The sequence below is a fragment of the Somniosus microcephalus genome, chromosome 2 (genome assembly GCF_052327205.1).
Source record: "Somniosus microcephalus isolate GS21.2 chromosome 2, FLI_Smic_1.0, whole genome shotgun sequence".
Lineage (NCBI taxonomy): Eukaryota > Metazoa > Chordata > Chondrichthyes > Squaliformes > Somniosidae > Somniosus > Somniosus microcephalus.
Window position 1 is genome coordinate 127,812,990 of NC_140988.1, and position 25,862 is coordinate 127,838,851.

At 43.2% G+C, this 25,862-nt stretch overlaps 1 protein-coding gene across 1 annotated transcript; it reads right to left on the reverse strand.

Moving 5' to 3' along the window:
* Positions 1–11,191: 11,191 nt before the first annotated feature.
* LOC147122944 (neurogenin-1-like) lies at positions 11,192–13,481 on the reverse strand. The gene is made up of 2 exons (XM_086003942.1): positions 13,123–13,481; positions 11,192–13,012 (listed from the first exon to the last, which is right to left on the reverse strand). Exon 2 carries the CDS (start codon positions 13,009–13,011, stop codon positions 12,328–12,330), a length of 684 nt encoding a protein of 227 aa, XP_085860068.1. The 5' UTR covers position 13,012; positions 13,123–13,481; the 3' UTR covers positions 11,192–12,327.
* Between the last annotated feature and the right edge of the window lie 12,381 nt (positions 13,482–25,862).

A 25,862-nucleotide genomic window follows, 5' to 3' on the forward strand; every position in this document is an offset into this window, starting at 1 on the left:
GTTTAGTGTAAGGCCCATGCTCTCATATGCTTCAGTGAAGGTGTTGACGATGGTTTGGAGTTCGACCTCCGAGTGAGCGCAGATGCAAGCGTCGTCTGTATACTGTAATTCGACGACAGAGGATGGGACAACCTTGGATCTGGACTGGAGGCGATGGAGGTTGAACAGTTTCCCATTTGTTCCACTCCAGCGGGGAGCTTACTGAGGGTGAGATGGAGCATTGCAGCAAGGAAGATCGAGAAGTGCGTTGGTGCAATGACACAGCATTGCTTGACCTTGGTTCGTACGTGAATTGGGTCTGTGGTGGAACCGTTGGTCAGGATCACGGCTTGCATGTCGTCGTGAAGCAGGTGAAGGATGGTGACAAACTTTTGAGGGCAGCCGAATTTGAGGAGGACACTGCATAATCCCTCACGGTTGACAGTGTCGAAGGCCTTTGTGAGATCAAAGAAGACCATGTTGGTGCTGTTCCCTGCATTTCTCTTTAAATTGACGTGCGGTGAAGATCATGTCCATTGTGCCCCTTAGTGGGTAGAATCCGCATTGCAACTCTGGGAGGAGCTCTTCGGCCACTGGGAGGAGGCGATTGAGGAGAATTCTTGCGATGACTTTCCCTGTGGCAGATAGCATGGAAACTCTTCTGTAATTACCGCAATCGGACTTGTCACCTTTCTTGAAGATGGTCACAATTACAGCATCTCTGAGATCGCCTGGCATGCTCTCCTCCTTCCAGATAAGAGAAATTAGTTCATGAATTCACGCCAGTAGTGCTTCTCCGCCATGCTTTAGTGCCTTGGCAGGGATTCTATCTGCTCCTGAGGCCTTGTTGTTCTTCAGTTGTTGGATGGCCTCTTCAACCTCATGCCGGGCTAGGGTTGTGCTGAGATGGTGGCGGGTCGCATGCTGCGGGATGGAGTTGAGGACACTCGTGTCGAAGACAGAGTCGCGGTTAAGGAGATCTTCAAAGTGCTCCTTCCAGCAGGCACTGACTGCCTCTCTGTCCTTGATGAGTACCTCTCCGTTCTTGGCCCACAGTGGCGTAAGGCCTTGGGTGCTTGGGCCGTAGATGGTCTTGACTGCGCTAAAGAATCCACACACGTCGTGGTTGTCGGCTAGCTGCTGGATCTCCTGCACTTTCTCCACCCACCATCTGTTCTTTAGGTTGTGAGTTTTTTTGTTGGACCTCGGCCTTCAGGCGTCTGTAGAGCTGCTTTCTTGCTCTCGAGATCTGTTGCTGTTTCCAGATCAGGAATGCCTTGTGCTTGTGGCTTATTAGCTCCTGGATCTCCTGGTCACCCCGCAGCATATGATTGTGCAGGCAGAGAGGGAATGGGGGACCGTCAGACAGACAAGGAGGACCAAGCAGATAATGCAGGAGTCCCCTGTGTGCATCTCTCTCTCCAACCAGTGAGGGCGATGGTTCCTCTGGGGAGTACAGCCAGAGCCAAGTCCATGGCACCACGGATGGCTCAGCTATACAGGGGGGGAGGAGGAAGATCGGGAAAGCAATAGTCATGGGAGATTCGATAGTTAGGGGAACAGACAGGCGTTTCTGCCGCCGCAGACATGATTCCAGGATGGTATGTTGCCTCCCTGGTGCCAGGGTCAAGGATGTCACTGAGCGGCTGCACAACATTCTGAGGGAGGAGAGTGAACAGCCAGAGGTCGTGGTCCATAACAGTATCAACGACATAGGTAGAAAGAGGTCCTGCAGACAGATTTCAGGGAGCTAGGAAAGAGATTAAAAAGCAGGACCTCAAAGGTAGTAATCTCCAGATTACTCCTGGTGCCATGAGTTAATGAGTACAGGAATAGGAGGATAGAGCAGATGAATGTGTGGCTGGAAAGATGATGCAGGAGGGAGGGCTTTAGATTCCTGGTGCATTGGGACTGGTTCTGGGAGAGGTGGGACCTGTACAGGCCGGACAGGTTGCACCTCAACAAAGCTGGGACCAATGTCCTCACAGCAGGGGGGGGGTGTTGCTAGTGCTGTTGGGGAAGGGGATGGGCACCAGGATGTAGCATTAGAAAGGAGAAACAAAGTGCACAAAGGATTGGGAGAGACAGATAACACTAGAGTAAGAAATAGTATGGTATTAGATGAGATCAGAATATGAGAGTATACATGAAGGTCTAAGATAGGTTTACAGTGCATGTACATGAATGCATGAAGTGTGGTAAATAAGGTTGGTGAGCTGCAAACACAAATAGACACATGGAAATATGATGTTGTGGTAATAACGGAGATCTGGCTCAAAAAAGGGCAGGATTGGGTGCTAAATATTCCTAGATATAAGAAGGGCCTAGAAATTCAGTGCCCTTAGCGCCGATTTTGCGGCGCTAGAGGGCCTAGCGCTGCAATTGGCGCCGGCGCCTAAATTGCCTGGGGCCCTTCCGCCGCGGTAGACCGGTAGCGCTGCGCCGGCACCGATGACGTCATCGGTGTGCGCAGCGTCCCGGTTGCCATGGTAACCCGCCCGAACTGGGAAATTGACTTGCGGCCGCCTCGCCCGTGGCAGCCGCAAGCAACGTTCTGGCAGAGGTGCCTTGCACAAGTTTGCGCCGGCGCATTAAAGGCCCCGCGGCGGCCGGCCGCTTTCCCGCCGCCCGCCTGGCCGCAGCTCCCTCCCCGGACTTCCCCCCCCCCCCGGAACAGAAGCAAGCCCGGCACTTGTCCGAGGTGCCGGGCTCATTTTTAATAAGATTATCGCGGGCCGCGGCCGGGTGCAGGCAGGTCCTCCTTAAGGGAAGGAGGAGGCCTGCACTTCCCGAACCTGCCGCACCGCAGCGCCGGAATAGCGCCGAAATTCAGCGCATAGCGCCAGTTTTCAGGCGCTAACAGCTTTCAGCAGCGCCGGCAGCCGTTTGGGCGCAGAAGTAGTGAATTTTTGGCCCGACCAGCACGACTTAGCTCCGGCACTAACTTCCAGCGCTAAAGCCGTTGCTGCGCCAAAACCCAATTTCTAGGCCAAGGTGTTCAGGAAAGATAGAGAAGGAAAGAAAGGAGGTGGGGTGGCAGTATTAATTAAGGAGAATATTACAGTGCTGGAGAGAGAGGATGTCCTGGAGGGGTCAAGGACAGAAGCTATTTGGTTAGAGTTGAGAAACAATAGAGGTGCCATTACATTACTAGGTGTATTCTATAGGCCGCCAACTAGTGGGAAGGATATAGAGGAGCAAATTTGCAGGGAAATTACAAAGAGGTACAAAAACTATAAAGTAGTGATAATGGAGGACTTCAACTATCCTAATATAGACTGGGATAGTAATAGTGTAAATGGCAGAGAGGGGGAACTGGGATAGTAATAGTGTAAAGGGCAGAGAGGGGGAAGAATTTCTGAAGTGAGTTAAGGAGAACTTTCTTGATCAGTACGTCACCGGCCCAACGAAGAAGGAGGCATTGCTGGATCTGGTTCTGGGGAATGAGATGGGTCAAGTAGAGCAAGTGCCAGTAGGGGAATATTTAGGGAACAGTGATCACAGTATTATAAGGTTTAGACTCGCTATGGAAAAGGACAGGGAGCAATCTAGATTAAAAGTACTTAAGTGGAGGAAAGACAATTTCAGTGGGTTGAGAATGGATCTGGTCCGGGTAAATTGGAATCAAAGATTGGCAGGCAAAACTGTAATCGAACAATGAGCTGCCTTTAAAGAGCAGATGGTTCAGGTACAGTTGAGATACATTCCCACAAGGGGAAAATGTAGAGCAACCAAAGCCAGAGCTCCCTGGATGATGAAAGAGATAGCAGAAGATGAAGCAGAAAAAGGAGACAAAGGACAAATGTCAGATTGAGAATACAAGTGAGAACTAGGCTGAATATAGAAAGTGCAGAGGGGAAGTGAAAAAAGAAATAAGAGGGGCAAAGAGAGAGTATGAGAATAGATGGCAGCTAACATAAAAAGGAATCCAAAAGTCTTCTATAGGTATATAAATAGTAAACGGGTAGTAAGAGGAGGAGTGGGGCCGAGTAGGGACCAAAATGGAGACCTACACATAGAGGAAGAGGGCATGGCTGAGTTACTAAATGAATACTTTTCATCTGTCTTTGCCAAAGTCATAGTGAAAGAGGAGGTAGTTGAGATACTGGATAGGATAAAAATTGATCAGGAAGAGGTACTAGAAAGGCTGGCTGTACTTAAAGTTGATAAGTCACTAGGACCGGATGGGATGCAGACTAAGATGCTGAGGGAAGTAAAGGTGGAAATTGCAGTGGTACTGGCCATAATCTTCCAATCCTCCTTGGATACAGGGCTGGTGCCAGAGGACTGGAGAACTGCAAATGTTACACCCTTGTTCAAATAAGGGTGTATGGGTAAACCCAGCAACTACAGGCCAGTCAGTTTAACCTCGGTAGTGGGGAAGCTTTTAGAAACGATAATCCAGGACAAAATTACCAGTCACTTGGACAAGTATGGATTAATTAAGGAAAGCCAGCACAGATTTGTTAAAGGCAAATTGTGTTTAACTAACTCGATTGAGTTTTTTTGATGAGGTAACAGTTGATGAGAGCAATGCAGTTGATGTGGTGTACATGGACTTCCAAAAGGCGTTTGATAAAATGCCACATAATAGGCTTGCCAGCAAAGTTGAAGCCCATGGAATAAAAGGGACAGTGGCAGCATGGATACGAAATTGGCTAAGTGACAGGAAACAGAGAGTAGTGGTGAAATGTTGTTCTTCGGACTGGAGGAAGGTATATATATAGTGGTGTTCCCCAGGGGTCGGTACTAGGACCACTGCTTTTCTTGATATATATTAATGATTTGGACTTGGGTGTACAGAGCACAATTTCAAAATTTGCGGATGAAATAAAACTTGGAAGTATAGTGAACAGTAAGGAGGATAGTGATAAACTTCAAGATGACATAGACAGGCTGGTGGAATGGGCGAACACGTGGCAGATGAAATTTAACGCAGAAAAGTGCAAAGTGATACATTTTGGTAGGAAGAATGAGGGGAGGCAATAACAACTAAAGGGTACAATTCTAAAAGGGGTGCATGAACAGAGAGACCTGGCGTATATGTGCACAAATCGTTGAAGGTGGCAGAGCAGGTTGAGAAAGCGGTTAAAAAAGCATATGGGATCCTGAGCTTCATAAATAGAGACATAGGGGGTGATTTTGCCAAAGGGGAGCTTTTGGAGGTGGGACTCACACTTGTCATGTTTCAGACCCGCCTCCATCAACTTCTGGCCAAATAATGCTATTTTCCTTTGATTGACCTTGTTAAGCCCGCCCAGCGGGCTTAGCAGGCCAATTAAGGGAAAGCCAGTTGCAGAGAACATCAATGTATAACGTTTCATCCATCAAAAATTTCTGTGAACCTGTCAAACAGTGACATTCTCTGTAGTTTGATGAGGTCTTGAATTGAAGACCTCATCAAACCTCTTTCTTTTGCAGAAATGAGATGGTTGTTGCATTGGAGAATGCAACGACCATCTGTCATCTCTACCATGGAGGTGCGAGACTCTCCGCATACCCACTGACTGAAGCCTGCAGGAAGAAACAACGGTAAGTACACTTTTTTTAACACTTTGCACTTACCTCAGATACTCACCTCTCCGCACTTGCACCCATCACTTACCTCCACAGCACACTTTTGCACCCCTCCAACCCCCGCAGACCCACTACTCGCCTCGGTGACCCTGGCAGGGTTCGGAGCCTTCGGGAAGCCCGCACTTGTGTGGGCAAAATTGTGATAAACCTATTTTCTGCCTGTTAACTACCCGCCCCCAAATTCTGCCATTTTCACGGCAATCCTGCCTCCATACCCGCCTCCCCAGGGCTGGCAAGATCATGCCCAGAGAGTACAAAAGCAAGGAAGTTAAGATGAACCTTTATAAAACACTGGTTTGGCCTCAACTGGGGTATTGTGTCCAATTCTGGGCACCGCACTTTAGGAAGGATGTGAAGGCCTTAGAGAGGGTGCACAAAAGATTTATAAGAGTGGTTCCAGGGATGAGGGACTCCAGTAACGTGGATAGACTGGAGAAGCTGGGGCTGTTCACCTTAGAGCAGAGACGGTTGAGAGGAGATTTGATAGAGGTGTTCAAAATCATGAGGGGTCTAGACAAACTAGAGAGAAGCTGTTCCCATTGGTGGAAGGGTCGAGAACCAGTGGACACAGATTTAAGGTGATTGGCAGAAGAACCAAAGGTGACATGAGGAAAAACATTTTTACACAGCGAGTGGTTAGGCTCTGGAAATCACTGCCTGAAAGGGTGATGGAGGAAGATTCAATTGTAGCTTTCAAAGAGGAATTGGATAAGTGCCTGAAGGAAAAAAAATTTGCAGGGCTATGGGGAAAGGGTGGAGAAGTGGGACTAACTGAAGTCCTGTTGCAGAGAGCTGGCACGGGCTCGATGGGCCAAATGGCCCCCTTCTGTGCTGTAACCATTCTATGATTCTATGATTCTAACAGTATTACAAGAATCATCAGCAGTTTAAAGGACTGCTGAAATTGGTATACCATTGGAAAGTGAATTTTAGGGAAAACTGTATGGAACACCAATCATCCTATTTAGGTCTCTCACTTATTGTTACTAGCCCACGTCAGAAAATAATGCAATTAAAATTATCTTATTTTCTTTTGCATGTACTACTATCAGTTATTGTTGTGAATAATCTCTTTTCCAGAAAACCGTGAACATTCACAGGAGCCCAAAGTATAATATTAATAAGAATTTTCTGTTGAACAATTTTTATTTGCCATTAATTGTAATGGAAGAATTTCTGTTTTTTTTACTTTACTTTGTACTCACAGAATCACAGAAACCCCACAGTGCAGATAGAGGCCATTTCGGCCCATCGAGCCTGCACCGACACATATCCCACCCGATCCCCGTAACCCCATGTATTTAATCCCCCTAACACTAAGGGTCAATTTATCATAGCCAATCAACCTAACCCGCACACCTTTGGTGGTGGTTTATAGATTGTAGAAATAGTAGAAGTTATATCTCCTCGTAGAAAGTGGCTGGATGTGATTTACACTGTAAACATTGAACTTCGGGCAAATGTAGCATACACTTGACATTGACTTACAATTAAAATGATTCAGGTAATAGAAATGAATGCACTAGTTAAGTAATACTAATATGCTGTGCTATGGAATTGGGTCTGATTCTTCAATCAGCCTCCCACCCTCATTTCCATGATATGGTAGAGTACTACCAATTCATCCTACCCCATTCATTTATGACTAGATCAAGAGGTTGTATTGTGCTGTAAAGAATATTTTCCTCCATTGTACAGCACAAATTATTAATTAATTGTAATTGCAAATGTTCTACTTTGATTCGGCACACATGTTAAAATGTGACTTTTGGTGCTGAACCAATAAAAAAATGTCTGACACTGTCAGGGGAGGTTGAATGTGTTTGGTTGAACTGATGCCCTCGTGCTTTTGGCAGCATTGACTGGCTCCTGTAATTGTGGTGGTGTTTGTGCTATAAATTAAATGGGAATGTCATTTCCAATGGATCCTATCTATTACTATATTGATGTGCAGTTAGGGAACTATTTTTAAAATGTTTTTGTGTATCCATCACTTGTAAAAGGTCAAATAAAATGTAATTTTTCCTCCTTAACATGAATGTTGTCTGATGCATTACCATCTATGTACAGCAATTAGTTGATTTGTGAGGGTGTGCACTGTTTTCAACTTTAAAATCCTCATCCACGCTTTCAAACCTCTCCAAATCATTGCCCCCAGCCAACTTCATCAATATCCTCCAGCCATATATTCCCACATGCACCTTCCACTCTTTGGATTACTCCTTGATCTCTGTGCCCACCACTTTACTACCAGTAATAGTTTCAGCTATAAACAATTGTTAAAAAAAACCTCAAAGTTATCATCTTCAGATACTTGCTTCTATAACTCAAACCTACACTCTAATACTGAACCCTACAGAATTCATGTCACATATGCTATGCTCTCTAGTCTCTATAACTCCTTCCCTAAAATTCTGACAGGCCAACTCCCCCTCCTCCTTCAAAGAACTCCACGAAAGCCTTCTTCAGCCATGCCTACAACTCATCTTAACATTTTCCACTCTCGCTTCCTTTTTCCTTTCTGCTATATGTTGACTTTCTTTTCTCCACCCTCTAAAGTGCTTTTAGGTATCGTTCTGCACTACTCATACATTAATTGTTAGTGTTTTGACAATAACTGTTCATTTATTTATATTTGTTTAGTATAAGTTTTGCAGTGTGCTACAGTGCCAGGTGACACTATCTCGATAGCAAAATACTGCGGATGCTGGAAATCCGAAATAACAACAGAAAATGCTGGAAAAACTCAGCAGGCCAGGCAACATCCGTGGAGAGAGACCGAGTTGTACAGAGGGATCTTCAATCAATTTTAAATGTGCAGACAGTAGCCTAGTCTGAACATGAACATTTTGACATATAAGTTGAAAATGAGTTTGCAGTTTCAATTACTGGTCACTTCACATAGACATTTACTTACATTATAGATCGAGCCATTTTCATTGTATCAATGCATTCTTCCAACTTAATATATTTAGAGTATTCGGTATTTTCAGAGCATCGATCTCTTCCCTTCTGTTTGCACATTATTTAATGTTTAAGCATGAACTGAAATTGTCCTGGAAAAAATACAGATCTATCATGCAAAAATTAGTTTGTAATTATTTCAAGATGCACTTGAACAAAAAGTTGATTCTGAAAATTAAAAGGATAAAATAATATTGCCCTCTACATCTGAATAAGCAGAATGGTAGCATCGCGTATTGATTGCAAGGTTTGACTGTTCCTAATTGAGCCTGTGGATATCTTTTTTACGCAGATAAACGCACGTGCTCTACAAAGTATCAGAATAGGGACAATCGGATCAATCACGCCCAGACTAAGAGGCCCATATTTTGTCGTTCTTTATGTTTAATCATTAAAGGGACTTTGGAAAGCCGTGGGTTAAATCTATTTATGACGTTTGCCACACACTGTCAATTTCGTAAAAGCTTTGGTACTTTTTACACTCCCGGGCAATGGCTGATTTTTGACACTCAATTCACATCAAAGAAGTGATTATGCAAATACCTTTTGGGGAATTATTTAGCACATAATAAACCTCCTGCCAAGCTGGAAAACAATAGATCAGACTATCTAGCAGTACTAGCCCAAGGCTGGAATCCTTACGTTTTATTTCCGTAACCTAATTTTACTAATTCTTTTTTCACACATTTTACTCTATTGCTCAGTTTTTACCCCACTTGCCTTCACGCTTCGTGACTGAAATCGTTTTTAAGAAAATACGTCTAGGAGACCTTTGATCCGACTATTAAATGAGAACTCTGTAACCTGCTCCTTCTCCAAAATATATATTTTATTGAAATATATATATATATATATTGCTAGTGAGCTGCTGTTTTTGAAGTGTATATATATGACTTCAAAGCCAACAGCTCACTGGCAATAGATGTGGACTTTACTGGAGAAAGCTCATTTTAGAATTAATTAATAGCTTGTGCAAACAGTTTATATAAATTGTACCGAGAGGTGTTGATAAATGTCTCATATTATATTAGAAATCTGTCCTGAGACGAACCATTTCAATTATTTATCACAAATAATGTAGAATACAATTTAATAGGAATATGCATGCATTTGTAATGTTAAACTTAAGATAAGTGATAGTTTATAACAAGTAAATGTGAAGATGTTAAAGATAATGAATATGCACATTAAACTATTAAATGTGAGGTTAAAGCGGCTGGAAGTGTTTATTTATACAGGCATTTACTTAGGGTTCCAGCATTCGACTAATTGCCCTATTACGGAAAATTATCGGTTATTAGATCTAATGATGTAAGGTGAAGGCGATGTGTTCAGTGAGAGTTTTAAAAGTGAGGTGGTGTCGCCCTGTTTCAGAATAGTTGTTAGCAATCGTTTTCTTGGCATGATAGTCCAGATAAGCAGAGTATTAGGTGAGGGAAAGCTTTCCGAACAAAACGAGGTATATTTTAATCCGTGTATCCCATCAGTTCATCTGAACTCTTAATGTGAGGCTTTATTTATAATTTAGTGAATGCACACCGGCTTTAATGATTTTCGGAACTATTATTTTTACTTCAGCTTCATAACTTTCCTGCGGTTCACAATTAAACTTTTTTTCCGCCAAAAGATAGCTATATATTATGTATTTATTTTAATCAAATTATCTTTGGATATTAGAAAATCTTATTAGGGTTTACTGTTAATTCTAGTGTCTGTTGTTTTAGTTAATCCGTCATTCAGTTTAAGGGCCATTTATATAACTTGACAATAAAATCAAGCTTTTAATGTAGCAATGCCATCTGTTAGATTTTCCAGTTATCGCTTTTATATTTCAGCTGAGTTTCACTCTATATTTTCTCCCTCCTTAATTCGAGTTCAATAGTCCTGGCCCACTCTAATTTCCAAAACAGTTTAAACGGCTTTCCACAGAGGCAGATGCGACTTTCTTTGAACTCCCGAGGTTTTGGTGCACTTAATACGCTGAACTCTCGTGATCTGTTGCTGTCGCGCTCACCCCCGCCGCAGAAAGAAGATTGATACCAGATAATAATGAAACGTTTCCCTCTTGGGTATCCGCAGACACGTGCAAATGCAAGGCGATGATCCAGAATCTAGTGACCAGCCTATAGATCAGAGCCAAAAGAGAGAGGGTTTTACATCCAAAGAGAACGTGCCAATTAACAGGGGGAAATGAAGAGGTGGAGTTGCGTATGATCCATATTCAACAGAACACTGAAAATCGCAACTCGTGCGTGTCTGACAGAAACGCAGACATAAAATACTTTTTTTAAATTTTATTTATTGTTCTTGTCCCTCAAAGACAGACCTTGTTGACATTCCCTATTTTTGATTTTCTATTGCTTTCTTGTTGTCGTCGATGTGCTGGTGTAAGCATAGAAAGAGACTGCGTCTATTTTTTATGTAGAATTAAAGTTTAAAGTGTGAATGTGTGTGATTCGATTTAAAAGACATTGTTTGAAAAGATTCATCAAGTAATTTGGAGAAAGTGTATATGCTTCTGTAGAATGAAAGTTTAAACTGTGTGTGTGAGTCTGTGGGAGCAGTTGACAGATCAAACCAGCATTTCACGACTTTCTCCCGGTGCCTTTAAGTTGAATCCACATGACCATCTTTCAGTAGACTTAAAAGCAACAAGGCTCCGTGGGTTTTACTTTTAATTCAGCATATCCCCTACTAAAAGCAGAAACTCTTTAACGAAAATATTGTTACGAATACTGGTAACAAAAGAACAGATGACAAGAGTCTGTTTTATATTCTATTCTATTTGTTGTCATCGTCACCCTGCCGTTTGCCACATCTCATATTTTCGTGAATAGGTTCGTTAAATGAAATGCATGTTCTTTCGTTTTATAACCTAATAACAAGTAGCCTGTGTTACTAAAATGTACAGCTGCTCTTTTTCACACTGATCAATGAGCCACGCACTTGCCAGCTTACTTATATGAAAGTTAAACTTTTTTATTTAAAAGACGAATCGAAAACGCTTTCCTTTTGATTTGCGGGCGAATACATAGCAACAATAAACTTTAGAAATATACAAAATATACATTTTGTGCATGAAATCTTTCTTTTATAATAAATAAAAGTGAACACATGTGTAGATGATCGCGTTAATGCTCCGTGTCGGTTTGTTTTATTCGGCTGATTTTTTTCGGTTGGTGAAAAAAAGGCAATTCTTCATCCCCGGAGGTCGCGATAAATAATGCATGAACCCTTCCTCCTTGTGTTTTCCTTCTCTCTCTCTCTGCCTTTGATAAAGCGCTCAACCTAAATTTACACGCTCGTTTTCATTCATTAAAAAGTCTACAAATTATGCAATGACTTCTAACCTCGCCCCGTAGCACAACATCTTTTTCCGTAAATCATATTAGACAGCTGGTAAAATCGCTCTTATTCTTGAAATGATAAAGGGGGAGCAGAGAGATGGGGGAAAGAAATCAGAGAACAAAAGGCATTGTGGAGAACCTGGGAAAATGGACAAAGTGCACCGAGGAAAGTTTGGTTTGACAGTTCAAATTCCCACAGCCTTCAACAGACTTCTCCCTGGGAAGACAGGCAGATGCCAAGTGTACAACGTTGAACTTTAGCAGTCAATATGAATCAGTAGTGAAAAATACATTTTCTTAAAAAATACATGACAAATCTCAATCCTATATAGCTAGTAAGAAATGTAAACAGTGTACGTCCAACTTTTTTTAGACAATAGGTACATTTTTTCAATACAATATAAAGATAGAATTCATCGTCGCATACAAAGATACGCGCTATTCAACTGTTTCGAGTAGTTTAAATAAATTCATGGAATGGGGAAGAGCTTTGCAAAAAGTCAGACTGACGTTTACGGGCTGCATAGATGCTCTCGGGTTGCCCGAAGTACATGTCTTCCGATTGGGCAGGGCTGCCCGGTGATAAAGTGCAGGTGTACGAGGAAGAGGACGGCGAGCTGAAGCTCTTCCACGAGGTCGCTGAAGCCCCGGGGCTAGGGCTGCTCACACCCGAGTCTAGGTACTGCTGCTCTGGCCCCTCGTAGCTAGAGTCTCCGGGGCCGCTGATAGGATCGGCCAGCCGCAGAGCCTCGGTCAGTGCCCAGATGTAATTGTGGGCGAAGCGGAGAGTCTCGATTTTGGTCAGCTTGGCATCCTCCGGGAAGGCGGGCAGAACCTCCCTCAGTGCGTCCAGGGCGCCGTTCAGGTTGTGCATCCTGTTCCTCTCCCTGTTGTTAGCCTTGATGCGCCGGGTTTTCTTGATTTTCTGCACCACCTTCGGGCTCCTGGGCTTGCCCCGGCCCCTGGGTCGCCGCTTGCATTCGGACTTGGCCGCGGGTGTGTCCAGGATGCTCTCTTCCTCGATCTCCTCCTCCGAAGGGATGGACAACTCGCCCGAGCTGAGAGTGGAAGCTGGAGTTGGGCACGTGAAGTACTTCCCGCTGCCTTGCTCTTTGTAAGGACATCTATCTGACTGGGGAGACATCCTGTTAAAACCAACAGAACAAGATGATTAGTTCAGGGGAGAAACATATTTGTGAAATTATTAAATTTTATTTAAAATGAACAAATTATAAATAATGCAACCATAACTTACTTTCGGAATAATTGCTGGATATGGAACAAAGTCTCAAAAGTGCTAAATCTCTGGCTAAATTGCTGTCCAAATTAATGTTTCTCTTTCTCAGTCGCTCCTGGAAATACTTTTCCTTTTTCTATTTGACTTGCCTTGTTTTTTTATATATATATGAAGTTGCAAGAGGTATTAATGTTGTGCACCAGCTGACTGGCACGCGACCTGGTGCAGATATCAGCACTCCTCGAGCGAGCTTGTCGTTAAGCGGCTGTGTGTTTGGCACACGCCTGCCTCCGAGCGCTTTATATAGGCTCGGCAGACGATCAGTGCTGGGGGCTGCGGGCCAGTCCCGCTCCCTGCCACTCGCCGCGCGATCCCATTGTCAGCTGGGTTTTTTTTTAACACTCCATTGTCATTGGGCTCGCGCTCAGAACCCGGCGGCGGCTGGAACGTGCCGCTCATTAATGCGCGAGGGCCCTGGCCAATCAGAGCGCGCCGGCCGCCGACAGCCACGCGCACGGGAGCCGGCCTCCTTTCATCAGAGAGAGAGAGAGAGAGTAGGTCATTAGAGCGGGAGAGGGGGAGGGGAAGATAGAGACTGCTGCACCGAGAATGGATGGAGAGATAGTGAGGTGCAGAAAGAGGGATGTTGCACAGAGAGTGAGGGGGAACTAGCAATTGGCGTACGCAGAGACGACCAGAGTCCAGCAATTGATGTACCTGGAGACTCGGAGTAAATAGAGACGACAGAGAGCGATGGAAACAATTAAGAAATACAGAACTGGGCTGATGTATATGGTTTGACACAGATAGAATTGGAGACGCGTCCAACAAGAAAAGGACAGGAAACAGAGAGCAGAGAAATAGACTGATGCACAGAGAGTAGGAGAGAACATAAATGCGACAATACAGACTGGATAGAAAAATGGAATGCACTTATACAGAGAGAGAATAAAAGAGTCTGATAGAGAAATAAATTAAATTGAATACAGATGCAGGATGAGAACAGAGAAAATCTTGTACAGAGAAGTAGAGAAATGACTTTTGCATAGAAACAATAAGACTGCTGCAGTGGAGAAAATAGAGGCTTAATGCAGAGAGAGGAAGAGAGAATAGAAAAATAGAGGTGATCCAGAAAGAGGCATTAAAAAGGGCGAATTTTAGACAGAGGGAGAATAGAGAAAGGATGAAAATGTGAACGTATACAGAATTAATTCAGGCCGATACAATTTTTTTATTGTACTGACTGAGATATGAGTATAATGTGAGAGAATTAAGAACTAAAGAGAACTGACACTGATACAAAGAGAGTGATACAGAGATAGAATCAAGAAAATAAAGACAGAGAACCGTAATTGATACAGAAAACATAAAGAAAGAGACAATATAACAACAAGGAAATATTAGAGAAAACGAGGAGATTGCTAGGAGGAGAAAGAATAGTGATTGATAACAAACAGATAATGGAAGCATACAGAGAATAGAAAAATAGCGTATCAGAGAATATGGACTGGTACAGAGGGAGAAGACCAACATAGAGAAAGGTAAACACTGTGAGAGCACAGACAGGGAGGATAGAGAGTGTACAACGCCTTTCACGACTTCAGGACGTCCCAAAAGCACTCTACAACCAATGAAGTATTTATTTGTGAAGTGTAGTTACTGTTATAATTTAGGAAATATGGCAACCAATTTGCACACAGCAAGTTCCCACAAACAGCAATGAAATAAATAACCAGATCACCAGAAGCTGCGACATTAAATCAATTTAAAACGGAGATAGACAGTTTCCTAGCTGATAAGGGAATAAGGGGTTACGGGGAGAGGGCAGGGAAGTGGGCGTGAGTCTAAGTTCGGATCAGCCATGATCCTATTGAATGGCGGAGCAGGCCCGAGGGGCCGTATGGCCTACTCCTGCTCCTACTTCTTATGTTCTTATGTTTATCTGTTCTGGCTGTTGGTTGAGGGATAAATATTGGCCAACTCCACTGCTCTTCTTCGAATAATATGATGGGATCTTTTATGTTCACCTGAGAGAGTAGACAGGGCCTCGGTTTTACATCTCATCCAACAGTGCACCACTCTCAGTACAGCACTGGAGTGTCACCTAGATTCTGTGCTCAAGTCTCTGGAGTGGGTCATTAACTCACAACCTTCTGACTCAGATGGGAGAGTGCTACCACTGAACCACAAATCATGGAGAAATAGAGAATGTTAATTGGAAAGAATTTATAGAGAATAGAAAGACATATAATACAGAGAACATAAGAACATAAGAAATAGGAGCAGGAGTAGGCCAATCGGCCCCTCGAGCCTGCTCCACCATTCAATAAGATCATGGCTGATCTGATCCTAACCTCAAATCTTCTATCACTCTGCATCCACCCGAACCCATGTGATCTCCCGAGAGAGGCGAAAAACCAGATAAAAGACCCAATGGCCAATTTGGGAGAAAAAAATCTGGGAAATTCCTCTCCGACCCATCTAGGCGATCGAAATTCTTCCAGGAGATCACTCTGTCCCTATATTTTCTACAGTGCTTACCTTCTGTAAAGGCGATCTCCACCCCAGCCAGGAATAGGAATAAAACCATCTCCTGAAATCTAACACAGAATTAGAACACAGTAGGAGCAGAACCAGGCTACACGGCCCCTGGGCCCACTCCACTACCCACAGGGCCATGACCATTCCGAACCTAGACTCATGTCCAATTTCCTGCCCGCTCCCCGTAACCCTTAATTCCCTTTACTTCTAGGAAACTATCTATTTCTGTTTTAAATTTATTTAATGATGTAGCTTCCACAGCTTTCTGGGGCAGCAAATTCCACAAACCTACCACCCTCTGAGTGAAGAAGTTTCTCCTCATCTCAGTTTTGAAAGAGCAGCCCCTTATTTTAAGATTATGCCCCCTAGTTCTAGTTTCACCCTTCATTGGGAACATCCTCACCGCATCCACCCGATCAAGCCCCTTCACAATCTTATATGTTTCAATAAGATCGCCTCTCATTCTTCTGAACTCCAATGAGTAGAGTCCCAATCTACTCAACCTCTCCTCATATGTCCATCCCCTCATCCCCGGGATTAACCGAGTGAACCTTCTTTGTACTGACTCGAGAGCAAGTATGTCTTTTCTTAAGTATGGACACCAAAACTGTATGCAGTATTCCAGGTGCGGTCTCACCAATACCTTGTACAACTGCAGCAATACCTCCCTGTTTTTATATTCCATCCCCCTAGCAATAAAAGCCAACATTCCATTGGCCTTCTTGATCACTTGCTGCACCTGCATACTAACTTTTTGAGTTTTGTGCACCAGGACCCCCAGATCCCTTTGTACTACAGTACTTTCCAGTTTCTTGCCATTAAGATAATAACTTGCTCTATGATTTTTCCTGCCAAAGTGCATAACCTCACACTTTCCAGTATTGTATTCCATCTGCCAAATCTCTGCCCACTTACTTAGCCTGTCTATGTCCCTTTGCAGGTTTTTTATGTCCTCCTCACTCACTACTTTCCGTCCCATCTTTGTATCATCTGCAAACTTTGATATGTTACACTCGGTCCCCTCCTCCAAATCGTTAATATAGATTGTAAAGAGTTGGGGACCCAGCACTGACTGGAAGAATGGGGAAAGAATAGAGGGAAAGAGAGAGAACACAGAGAATAGAAAATAGGAAGGAAGGTAGTGAAAGAATAGCGAGCTAGACAGAGGGAAATGTAGGAAGTAAAGAATGCAGATAAATAGCAATAGAGAAAATGAGTAGAAAGACTGAGAGAAATAGAGGTAGACTAGAGGCGGATAGAAATACGCACAAGTAGAGAAAGTAGAGTAGAAAGAAGAGAAACAGAGAAAGACGTGCAGAGAAACCGAGAGATGGCTGGGTTATGATACATTACCGAGAGGTGCAGTTATATTACATAATATATACGGGTCTAAGACTGGTAGGTATTTGAGTGCAGTGGTCAAATAGACCGGAGTTATACTGTCCCTCTATTATGGTGAGTTTTTGCGCTCTGAAAGCTGTTGCCGGCTTAGTAGACAAACGCAGAACAGGAGCATCGACGTGATGAAGCTGACATATGCATAGCGGGGATGTTTACTGTGAATTTTAAAGAAGGTGTTCCTGAACAGACAGCAACTAAAAAGCGATTGAAGACAATGATTGGAATTCAGTTTGCTGCTGTGCTGCATTTTCTAGGGGGCGGGGCATTTTGGGCAGAAACAATTTAGAAATGCAGTAATACTTCCTGGTCTGCATTGAACTCAAATAGGCCGGAGTTACGCTACAGCCTGCATGCAGCAAAAGGAGCAATGAAACCAGTTACTGGAAGAGGCTTCACTTCCACAGTAGTGCGCTCGCATGTCATATCCAGTTGACTCCAGAGTTAAAAGCTTCACTCGGGCGTTGACAGAAAATTGATAGTAAGAGATAGGGAAGAAGAAGAAAATATATACAGAGAAGGCAAAAGAGAGCGAGAAAAATAGAACGAACGAGAGAAAATAGTAATACAAAGTCAAGAGATGGATAGCAATAAAAAGGAATGCGATGGATAGTCTAAGTATCCACTTAGATTGAGAGATACAAAAATACTCTTAAAAACAAGAAGTGGTCTGCAGGGACTTTCACACGAAAGGTAATGGGAGAGATTCCAAGGGCAAACAACACGAGACAGATAATGGTTGAAACAAATAAAACATACCTTTCAGTGAAGCAGAGAAGCAGCAAGTGAGGGACGTAATAGGGTTGGACAGAGTAAGAGGGGAAGAGAGTTCTGGAGAATTGGTGTGAGAGGCACTGAAGACAGATACAGTGCAAGTGAAGCCATGTTATTGCGCCCAGTGTGCGTAGCCTGATCTACCGTGGGGGTACAAGCACCCAAACGCTGAATCCAAAATAGAAACGAACTCAACGAATCACAAGATCAGCGAGTGAGAAAGACTTCCCTATCAACAAGCGAACCCTTCAATTATTTTGTTTACCTCAGTTACTGAAGACACAGTGACAACTGACATTGTTTGTAAAATTGTATTCAAATCTCATTTTGTAAAGTTCTTCAAAACCACAAGGAACAATGTTAGGTAGTGGTGTCGGTGCTCATTGTTGTGCACTACTATTCGGAAAACCCACCAACTTTTCCCAACTCTGGTATTATTAAAATCTAAACTGTCGCTGAACAAAAGAGTAGCTTCAGTTATTCAAACCAACCAACCGTGAACAGCGCAAAGTAATCGCCAGAATACTGGGACTGTTGCAAAACTACATTTCCTTCTGATTTCTGACACACAAGTAAGTACTGTATATGCATGATGACACCAGCCCGCCAAGATCAAGTCCTCAACTATCAACTGAAACCAGTTAAATGGCTTCTCCAAGAAACAATACTTACTTCTCGGTTTTCTTTGTTTCTAGTGTATTGTGAGCACAAAAAAGGCTTTGCACAACAGAACGTGAGCAACGAAAATATTTCACTTTCGGCAAGTGGAATCCGGCAATGTGCGGCGATTTCTTTGAATGAAAACTAAATAGAAAGGAAAAAGTTCAGTCAGACGGTCACATTCCCGGTGACTCGTTAGGTTAAAAGATTTTGTGTAACAAAGGAATTTGCAAGAAATGTTTAGCCAGTAAATGCATGCAGGAGAAGCAGTTCCCATCTGAAGGAAAGTGGTGTTTAGATTTTAATAATACCAGGGTTGGGAAAAGTTGATGGGCTTTCCGAATGGTAGTGCACAAAAATGAGCACCACCACCACGATCTAACATTGTTCCTTATGCTTTTGAAGAACTTTACTTTACAAAACTAGATTTAAATATAATTTTACAATCTGTCAGTTGATTATAACTAGTCGACTGGTAAGTGATTTTTTTGGGGTTGCATTTATACTACAACTGCAGCGTTGGTGCCACGCTAGGAACGGTAGCATAGTGGTTATGTTACTGGATGAGTAATCCAGTAGACCTGGATTAATGATTCATAGAGAGGTAAGTTCAAATCCCACCACCACAACTGTGGAATTTTAATTCAGTAAAAAAGCTAGTATCAGTAATGATGACCATGAAACTATTAGATTATTGTAAAAACCCATCTGGTTCACTTTAGGGAAGGAAATCTACCTGGTCTGGCCTATGTGTGATTCCAGACCCCAGCAATGTGGTGGTTGACTCTTAACTGGTCTCTGAAATGGCCTAGCAAGCTACTCGGCTGTAACAAACTGCTATGATAAGAATAAGAATAAAACCAGACAGGCTTCGGACATGACCACGGCACACCCAGTCGGACTTGCGCCAAAATTGGGAGAGCTGTGTCCCACAGACTAGTCAAGCAACAGCCTCACATAGTCATTCTCACAGAATTCATACCTTTCAGCCAATGTCCCAGGCTCCGCCATCACCATCCCTGGGTATGTCCTGTCCCACCAGGAGTGGGGGCACAGTGGTATAGAGTCAGGAGGTAGTGGCCCTGGGAGTCCTCAACATTGACTCTGGACCCCATGAAGTCTCATGGCTTCAGGTTAAGCATGGGTAAGGAAAGGTCCAGCTGATTACCACCTACTGCCCTCCATCAGCTGATGAATCAGTACTTCTCCTTGTTGAACACCACTTGGTAGAAGCACTGAGGGTAGCAAGGGCACGGAATGTACTCTAGGTGGGCCACTTCAATGTCCATCACCAAGAGTGGCTCGGTAGCACTGCTGGCTGAGTCCTGAAGGATGTAGCTGCCAGACTAGGACTACGGCAGGTGGTGAGAGAACCAAAATGAGGGGAAAACATATTTGACCTCATCCTCACCAATCTACCTGTCACAGATTCATGTCCATGACAGCACTGGTAGCAGTGACCACTGTATAGTTGCTGTGGAGATGAAGTCCCATCTTCACACAGAGGACACCCTCCATCGTGTTGTGTGGCACTACCACTGTGCTAAATTGGATAGAATCAGAACAGATCTAGCAATTCAAAACTGGGCATTCATGAATCACTGTGGGTCATCAACAGCAGTAGCAGAAATGTATTCCACCACAATCTGTAACCTCATGGCCTGGCATATCCCTCACTCTACCATTACCATCAAGCCAGGGGACCAACCCTGGTTCAATGATGAATGCAGGAGCAGCACCAAGCACACCTAAAATTGAGGTGCCAACATAGGGAAGCTGCAACAAAGGACTACATGCATGCTAAACAGTGGAAGCAGCATGCCATAGACAGAGCTAAGCAAGACCACAATTAACGGATCAGATCAAAGCTCTGCAGTCCTGCCACACCCAGTCATGAATGGTGGTAGATAATTAAATAACTAACGGGAGGAGGAGGATGAATATCCCCATCCTCAATGATGGTGGAGCCCAGCACATGAGTGCAAAAGACAAGGTTGAAGTATTTGCAACCATCTTCAGCCAGAGGTGCTGAGTGGATTATCCATATCGGCCTCCTCCTGAGGTCCCCACCATCACAGAAGCCAGTCTTCAGCCAATTCGATTAAAGAAACGGCTGAGCGCCCTAGATACAGCAAAGGCTATGGGCCCTGACAACATCCTGGCTGTTGTGCTCAAGACTTGTGCTCCAGAACTAGCCATGACTCTAGCCAAGCTGTTCCAGTACCGCTACAACACTGGCATCTACCCGACAATGTGGAAAACTGCCCAGGTTTGTCCTGTCCACAAAATGCAGGACAAATCCAATCAGGCAAACATCCGCTTCATCAGTCTACTCTCAATCACCAGCAGAGTGATGGAAGGTGTCGTCGACAGTGCTGTCAAGCGACACTTACTCACCAATAACCTGCTCACCGATGCTCAATTTGAGTTCTGCCAGGACCACTCAGCTCCAGATCTCATTACAACCTTTGTCCAAACATGGACAAAAGAGCTGAATTCCAGAGGTGAGGTGAGAGTGACTGCCCTTGACGTTAAGGCAGCATTTGACCGAGTGTGGCATCAAGGAGCCCTAGTAAAATTGAAGTAAATGGGAATCAGGGGAAAACTTTCCACTGGCTGGAGTCATACCTAGCACAAAGTAAGATGGTTGTGGTTGTTGGAGGTCAATCATCTCAGCCCCAGGACATCGCTGCAGGAGTTCTTCAGGGCAGTGTTGTGGGACCAACCATCTTCAGCTGCTTCATCAATGACCTTCCCTCCATCATAAGGCCAGAAGTGGGGATGTTTGCTGATGATTGCACCGTGTTCAGTTCCATTCACAACTCCTCAGATAATGAAGCAGTTCATGCCCGACTGCAGCAAGACCTGGACGATATTTAGGCTTGGGCTGATAAGTGGTAAGTAACATTTGCGCCACACAAGTGGCACACAATAACTATCTCCAACAAGAGCGAGACTATGCACTGCCCCTTGACATTCAACAGCATTACCATTGCTGAATCCTTCACCATCAACATCCTGGGGGTTACCATTGACCAGAAACTTAACTGAACCAGCCATATAAATACTGTGGCTACAAGAGCAGGTCAGAGACTTTGTATTCTGCGATGAGTCTCTCACCTCCTGATTCCCCAAAGCCTTTCCAACATCTACAAGACACAAGTCAGGAGTGTGATGGAATACTCTCCACTTGCCTGGATGAGTGGAGCTCCAACAGCACCCAGAAGCTCGACACCATCCAGGACAAAGCAGTGTGCTTGATTGGCACCCCATCCACCACCTTAAACATTCACTCCCTCCACCACCAGCGCACTGTGGCTGCAGTGTGTACCATCTACAAGATGCACTGCAGCAACTTGCCAAGGCTTCTTTGGCAGCACCTCCTAAACCCGCGACCTCTACTACCTAGAAGGACAAGAGCAGCAGGTGCATGGGAACACCACTACCTCCAAGTTCCCCTCCAAGTTACACACCATCCTGACTTGGAAATATATTGGTGTTCCTTCATTGTCGCTGGGTCAAAATCCTGAAACTCCCTCCTTAACAGCACTGTGGGAGTACCTTCACCACAAGGACTGCAGCGGTTCAAGAAGATAGCTCATCATCACCTTCTCAAGGGCAATTAGGGATGGGCAATAAATGCCAGTGGCGCCTACATCCCAGGAACAAATAAAAAATAAACTATTGAATCTACAGTATGAATGCAACCGGAATCAGGTTGATGCCAACCTGATGCCAGAAGGAAGCGGAATGAGGTTCCCTGAAGGGAATTTGGTTTGGGAGTCGGGTCAGGCATTCATGTGCTATGTTGCCAGGCTGTTTTGACTCACACCTACCCCAAGCTTGTAGAATGTGAATGCACTATGTCTCCGTCTGCTTCGCCTGGGAGTTGATTCAAGTCTTGACACCCAATTTATATTCCATTTTTATCTTTGGTACCAAGTGGTTTCCATTTTGCATGGCCGCTATATTTTTGGAGTGTACATTCACCAATAAAGTTCAGATACTGACTCAACAACAACAACTTGCATTTATATATCGCTTTTAACATAGTAAAACATGCCAAGGTGCTTCACTTGAACATTATCAAACAAAATGTGACACTGAGCCATATAAGGAGATATTAGGGGGGATAACCAAAAGCATGGTCAAAGAGATAGGTTTTTAGGAGCATCTTAAAGGAGGAGAGAGGTGGAGGGCTTTAGAGAGGGAATTCCAGAGCTTAGGGCGTAGGCAGCTGAAGGCATGGTTGCCAATGGTGGTGATGGAGCAGATATATGGTCAGAAGCTCATCTCTGTGTCAAATACGACACCAAGGTTGCGAACAGTTGCCAGGGAGAGGGATGGAGTCAGTGGCTAAGGAATGAAGTTTGTGGCGGGGACTGAAGATAATGGCTTCGGTCTTCCCAATATTTAGTTGGAGGAAATCTAAGCTCATCCAGTACTCAGTGTCAGACAATCCATGTGACAAATTAGAGTGGAGGAATCAATCGAGGTGGTGGTGAAGTAGAGCTGGGTGTTGTCAGCATGCCTGTGGAACCTGATGTTGTGTTTCCAGATGATGTTGCCAAGGGACAGCATGTAGATTAGAAATAGGAGGGGGCCAAGGATAGATCTTTGGGGGACTCCAGAGGTAATGGTACGGGGGTGGGAAGAGAAGTCATTGCAGGTAATTTTCTGGCTATGACTGGATAGATAAGAATGGAACCAGACGAGTGCAGTCCTACCCAGCTGGATGACAGAGGAGAGGCATTGGAGGAGGATGGTGTGGTTAACCATGACAAAGGCTGCAGAAAGGTCAAGAAGGAGGAGGAGAGATAAAGTTACATAGGATGTCATTTGTGATTTTGATACGGGCCGTTTCTGTACTGTGGCAGACCTAGGAAAAGCTCTGCACTTGTGCTTCCATTTAAATTTAGTTGATGTATGGATTTTGCATTATGTTTAACATCTGTGGTATGGAAAATTTTGGAATCTTTAATTAAAGGTGAAATTACTAAATATGTAGATGAAGAGAAAGTAATTTGAAACAGCCAACATGGATTTCATGCTTGGCACACCTGATAGTACTCCTGTGAAGCACCTTGGGATATTTTATTACATTAAAGGCGCTATATAAATACAAGTTGTTGTTGTTGATAGAGTTCTTAGAAGAAGTAACAGATATGGTGGATGGAGGAAATGCAGTGGATGTAATGTACATGGACTTCCAGAAAACCCTTGACAAGGTAGTACACAAAAGATTATTGGAGAAGATCGAGGGTTATATAATTGGGGGAGGGTAGCAAATTGGATTAATACTGGTTAGAAGGGGGGTATCAGGTCCCACAAGTTTCTGTTCTTAGACTACCTCTAGTCATTGTGTACATCAATGATTTGGATATAAGGCTAGATGGAGTGGTGTCTAAATTTGCAGACAATACTAAAATAGGAAGCATAAAAATAATTCTGAGGATCAATGGAAACTGCAAGAGGATAGTGGAATGGACAAAATGTGGCAGATGGAATTCAATGTCAGTAAATGTGAAGTAGTATCTTTTGATAAAAAAAAGTGATCATTATACTTTGGATGGGGGCAGCTAATTAATGTGGAAGAGCAGAAAGATTTCAGGATTCAGATTCACACAACATTAAAAACAAAACCTCAAGTAGATAAAGGTAAACAAAAGTTAATGGAATACTGGGTTTTATGGTGAGAGGTATAGAATATAAAAGTTGAGATGTAATGGTGAATCTATTTAAAAAACCTTAATAATACCATGAGTACTGTGTGCTAATTTGGGCTCCACACTATCGGACATAAGTTGAGGCAATGGAGACGATACCACAAAGATTTAGTAGGATGCTGCCTGGTATGAGGAAATACAAATATAAAGAAAAACTTGAAAATTTGGACTATTTTCATTAGAACAGAGGATATTATGGAATGATTTGAGAAGAGTGTTAAACACTATGAAGGGATGGGGCAGAGTATACAGAAAGAATGTTTCCGCTGATTGATGCATCTAGAATGGGAGGTTAATTCAGAAATAATGTTAAATGTAAGAGGTTTAGGACAAAAAGTGGATTTTTTACACAGATAGTTGTGAGGCTGCAGACTGTCAGAGTTAATGATTGAAGCTGAACCCATGTTAATATTTAAGAACAGGTTGTAGAGGTGCTTGAAGGAGAGAGGATTAAAAGGATATGGGAACAGAGCAGACACATGGATTAGTGCTACAGTTTATGTGGCGAGTAAACACCAACATGGGCTGTTGAAGGCTAGTTGTTTCCATGCTGTAATTTCTATGTAAGTAGAAAGAACCTCTATTCTGTGTCCTGGTGAAGGATATAACTGGGCTTACACTTTCCCTATCTCCCTCCAAAGATGATATATGTCAATGCCAGATTATAACAAATAGAAATGGATATGTTTTAAATTGAGCTATAAAAGGTAAATAAAAAATATCCAGAGGTTTATATTAATATGAAGGAAACATGGAATAACAGCAGCACCTCCCAAACCCACTACCTAGAAGGATTGGAGCAGCAGGTACATCGGAACACCACACTTCCAAGTTTCCCTCCAAGTCACACACCATCCCGACTTTGACATATGTCAGTTTCTTCATCCCCAGGGTCATAATCTTGTAACTCCCTATCCAACAGCATTGGAAGAGCACCTTCAGCACATGGACTGCAGATGGACTTAAGAAGGTCCATCATCGCCTCTCATGGCAACTAAGGATAGGCAAGAAATATCATGTTAGCGACGCCCACTTCCCGAGAATGAATAATAATTTTAAAAGCGAGATTTTAATTCATAGTGCCATGTAGCATAATGTAGTGCTTTGAAATTTTGCATAATATATTCAGTTCAGCTGCTACATAATTATTCTTCTAGTCTCAGTGACCACATAAGTCCTTTCCTCGGAAGAAAAATTGAGTTAAAATGCCACATTTGGCTCCAATATTCCGTTACTATGAATTTATGCTTATCAATTAGAACGAGGATCATGTGGAAGTATTATAGAATGTTTCACCCACGCGGTCTCTTTCCAAAGAAACGTATCTATAATAAATGGAACAGAAAATAAATCACGTTCTGGACCAAGCATTTATAGGTCAAATTCACGAGAGCATTATATTAAAACTACGAGCAGCATCCTAAATGTATGAAGTTTTAAAATTAAACAGAATTTGCACTTTTTTCAATTTTCCTCTTTGCCAGAAGACCTGACCAATGTCCAACTTAAGGAAAGACTAGTAATTATGACTTTTTTTGGAACTATTATTATAATTTTAAATTATATCAGTTCCGGAAATAAATGATTTTTAAAGAAAATTACTTAAGAATGATCAATGTCTTTTAAGGTGAAATGTCTCCTAGTTTAAAAAAACGGTGG

Excerpts from the sequence above, each read along its gene's own strand:
- LOC147122944 (XM_086003942.1), bottom strand. The coding sequence starts at position 13,011 with ATGTCTCCCCAGTCAGATAGATGTCCTTACAAAGAGCAAGGCAGCGGG.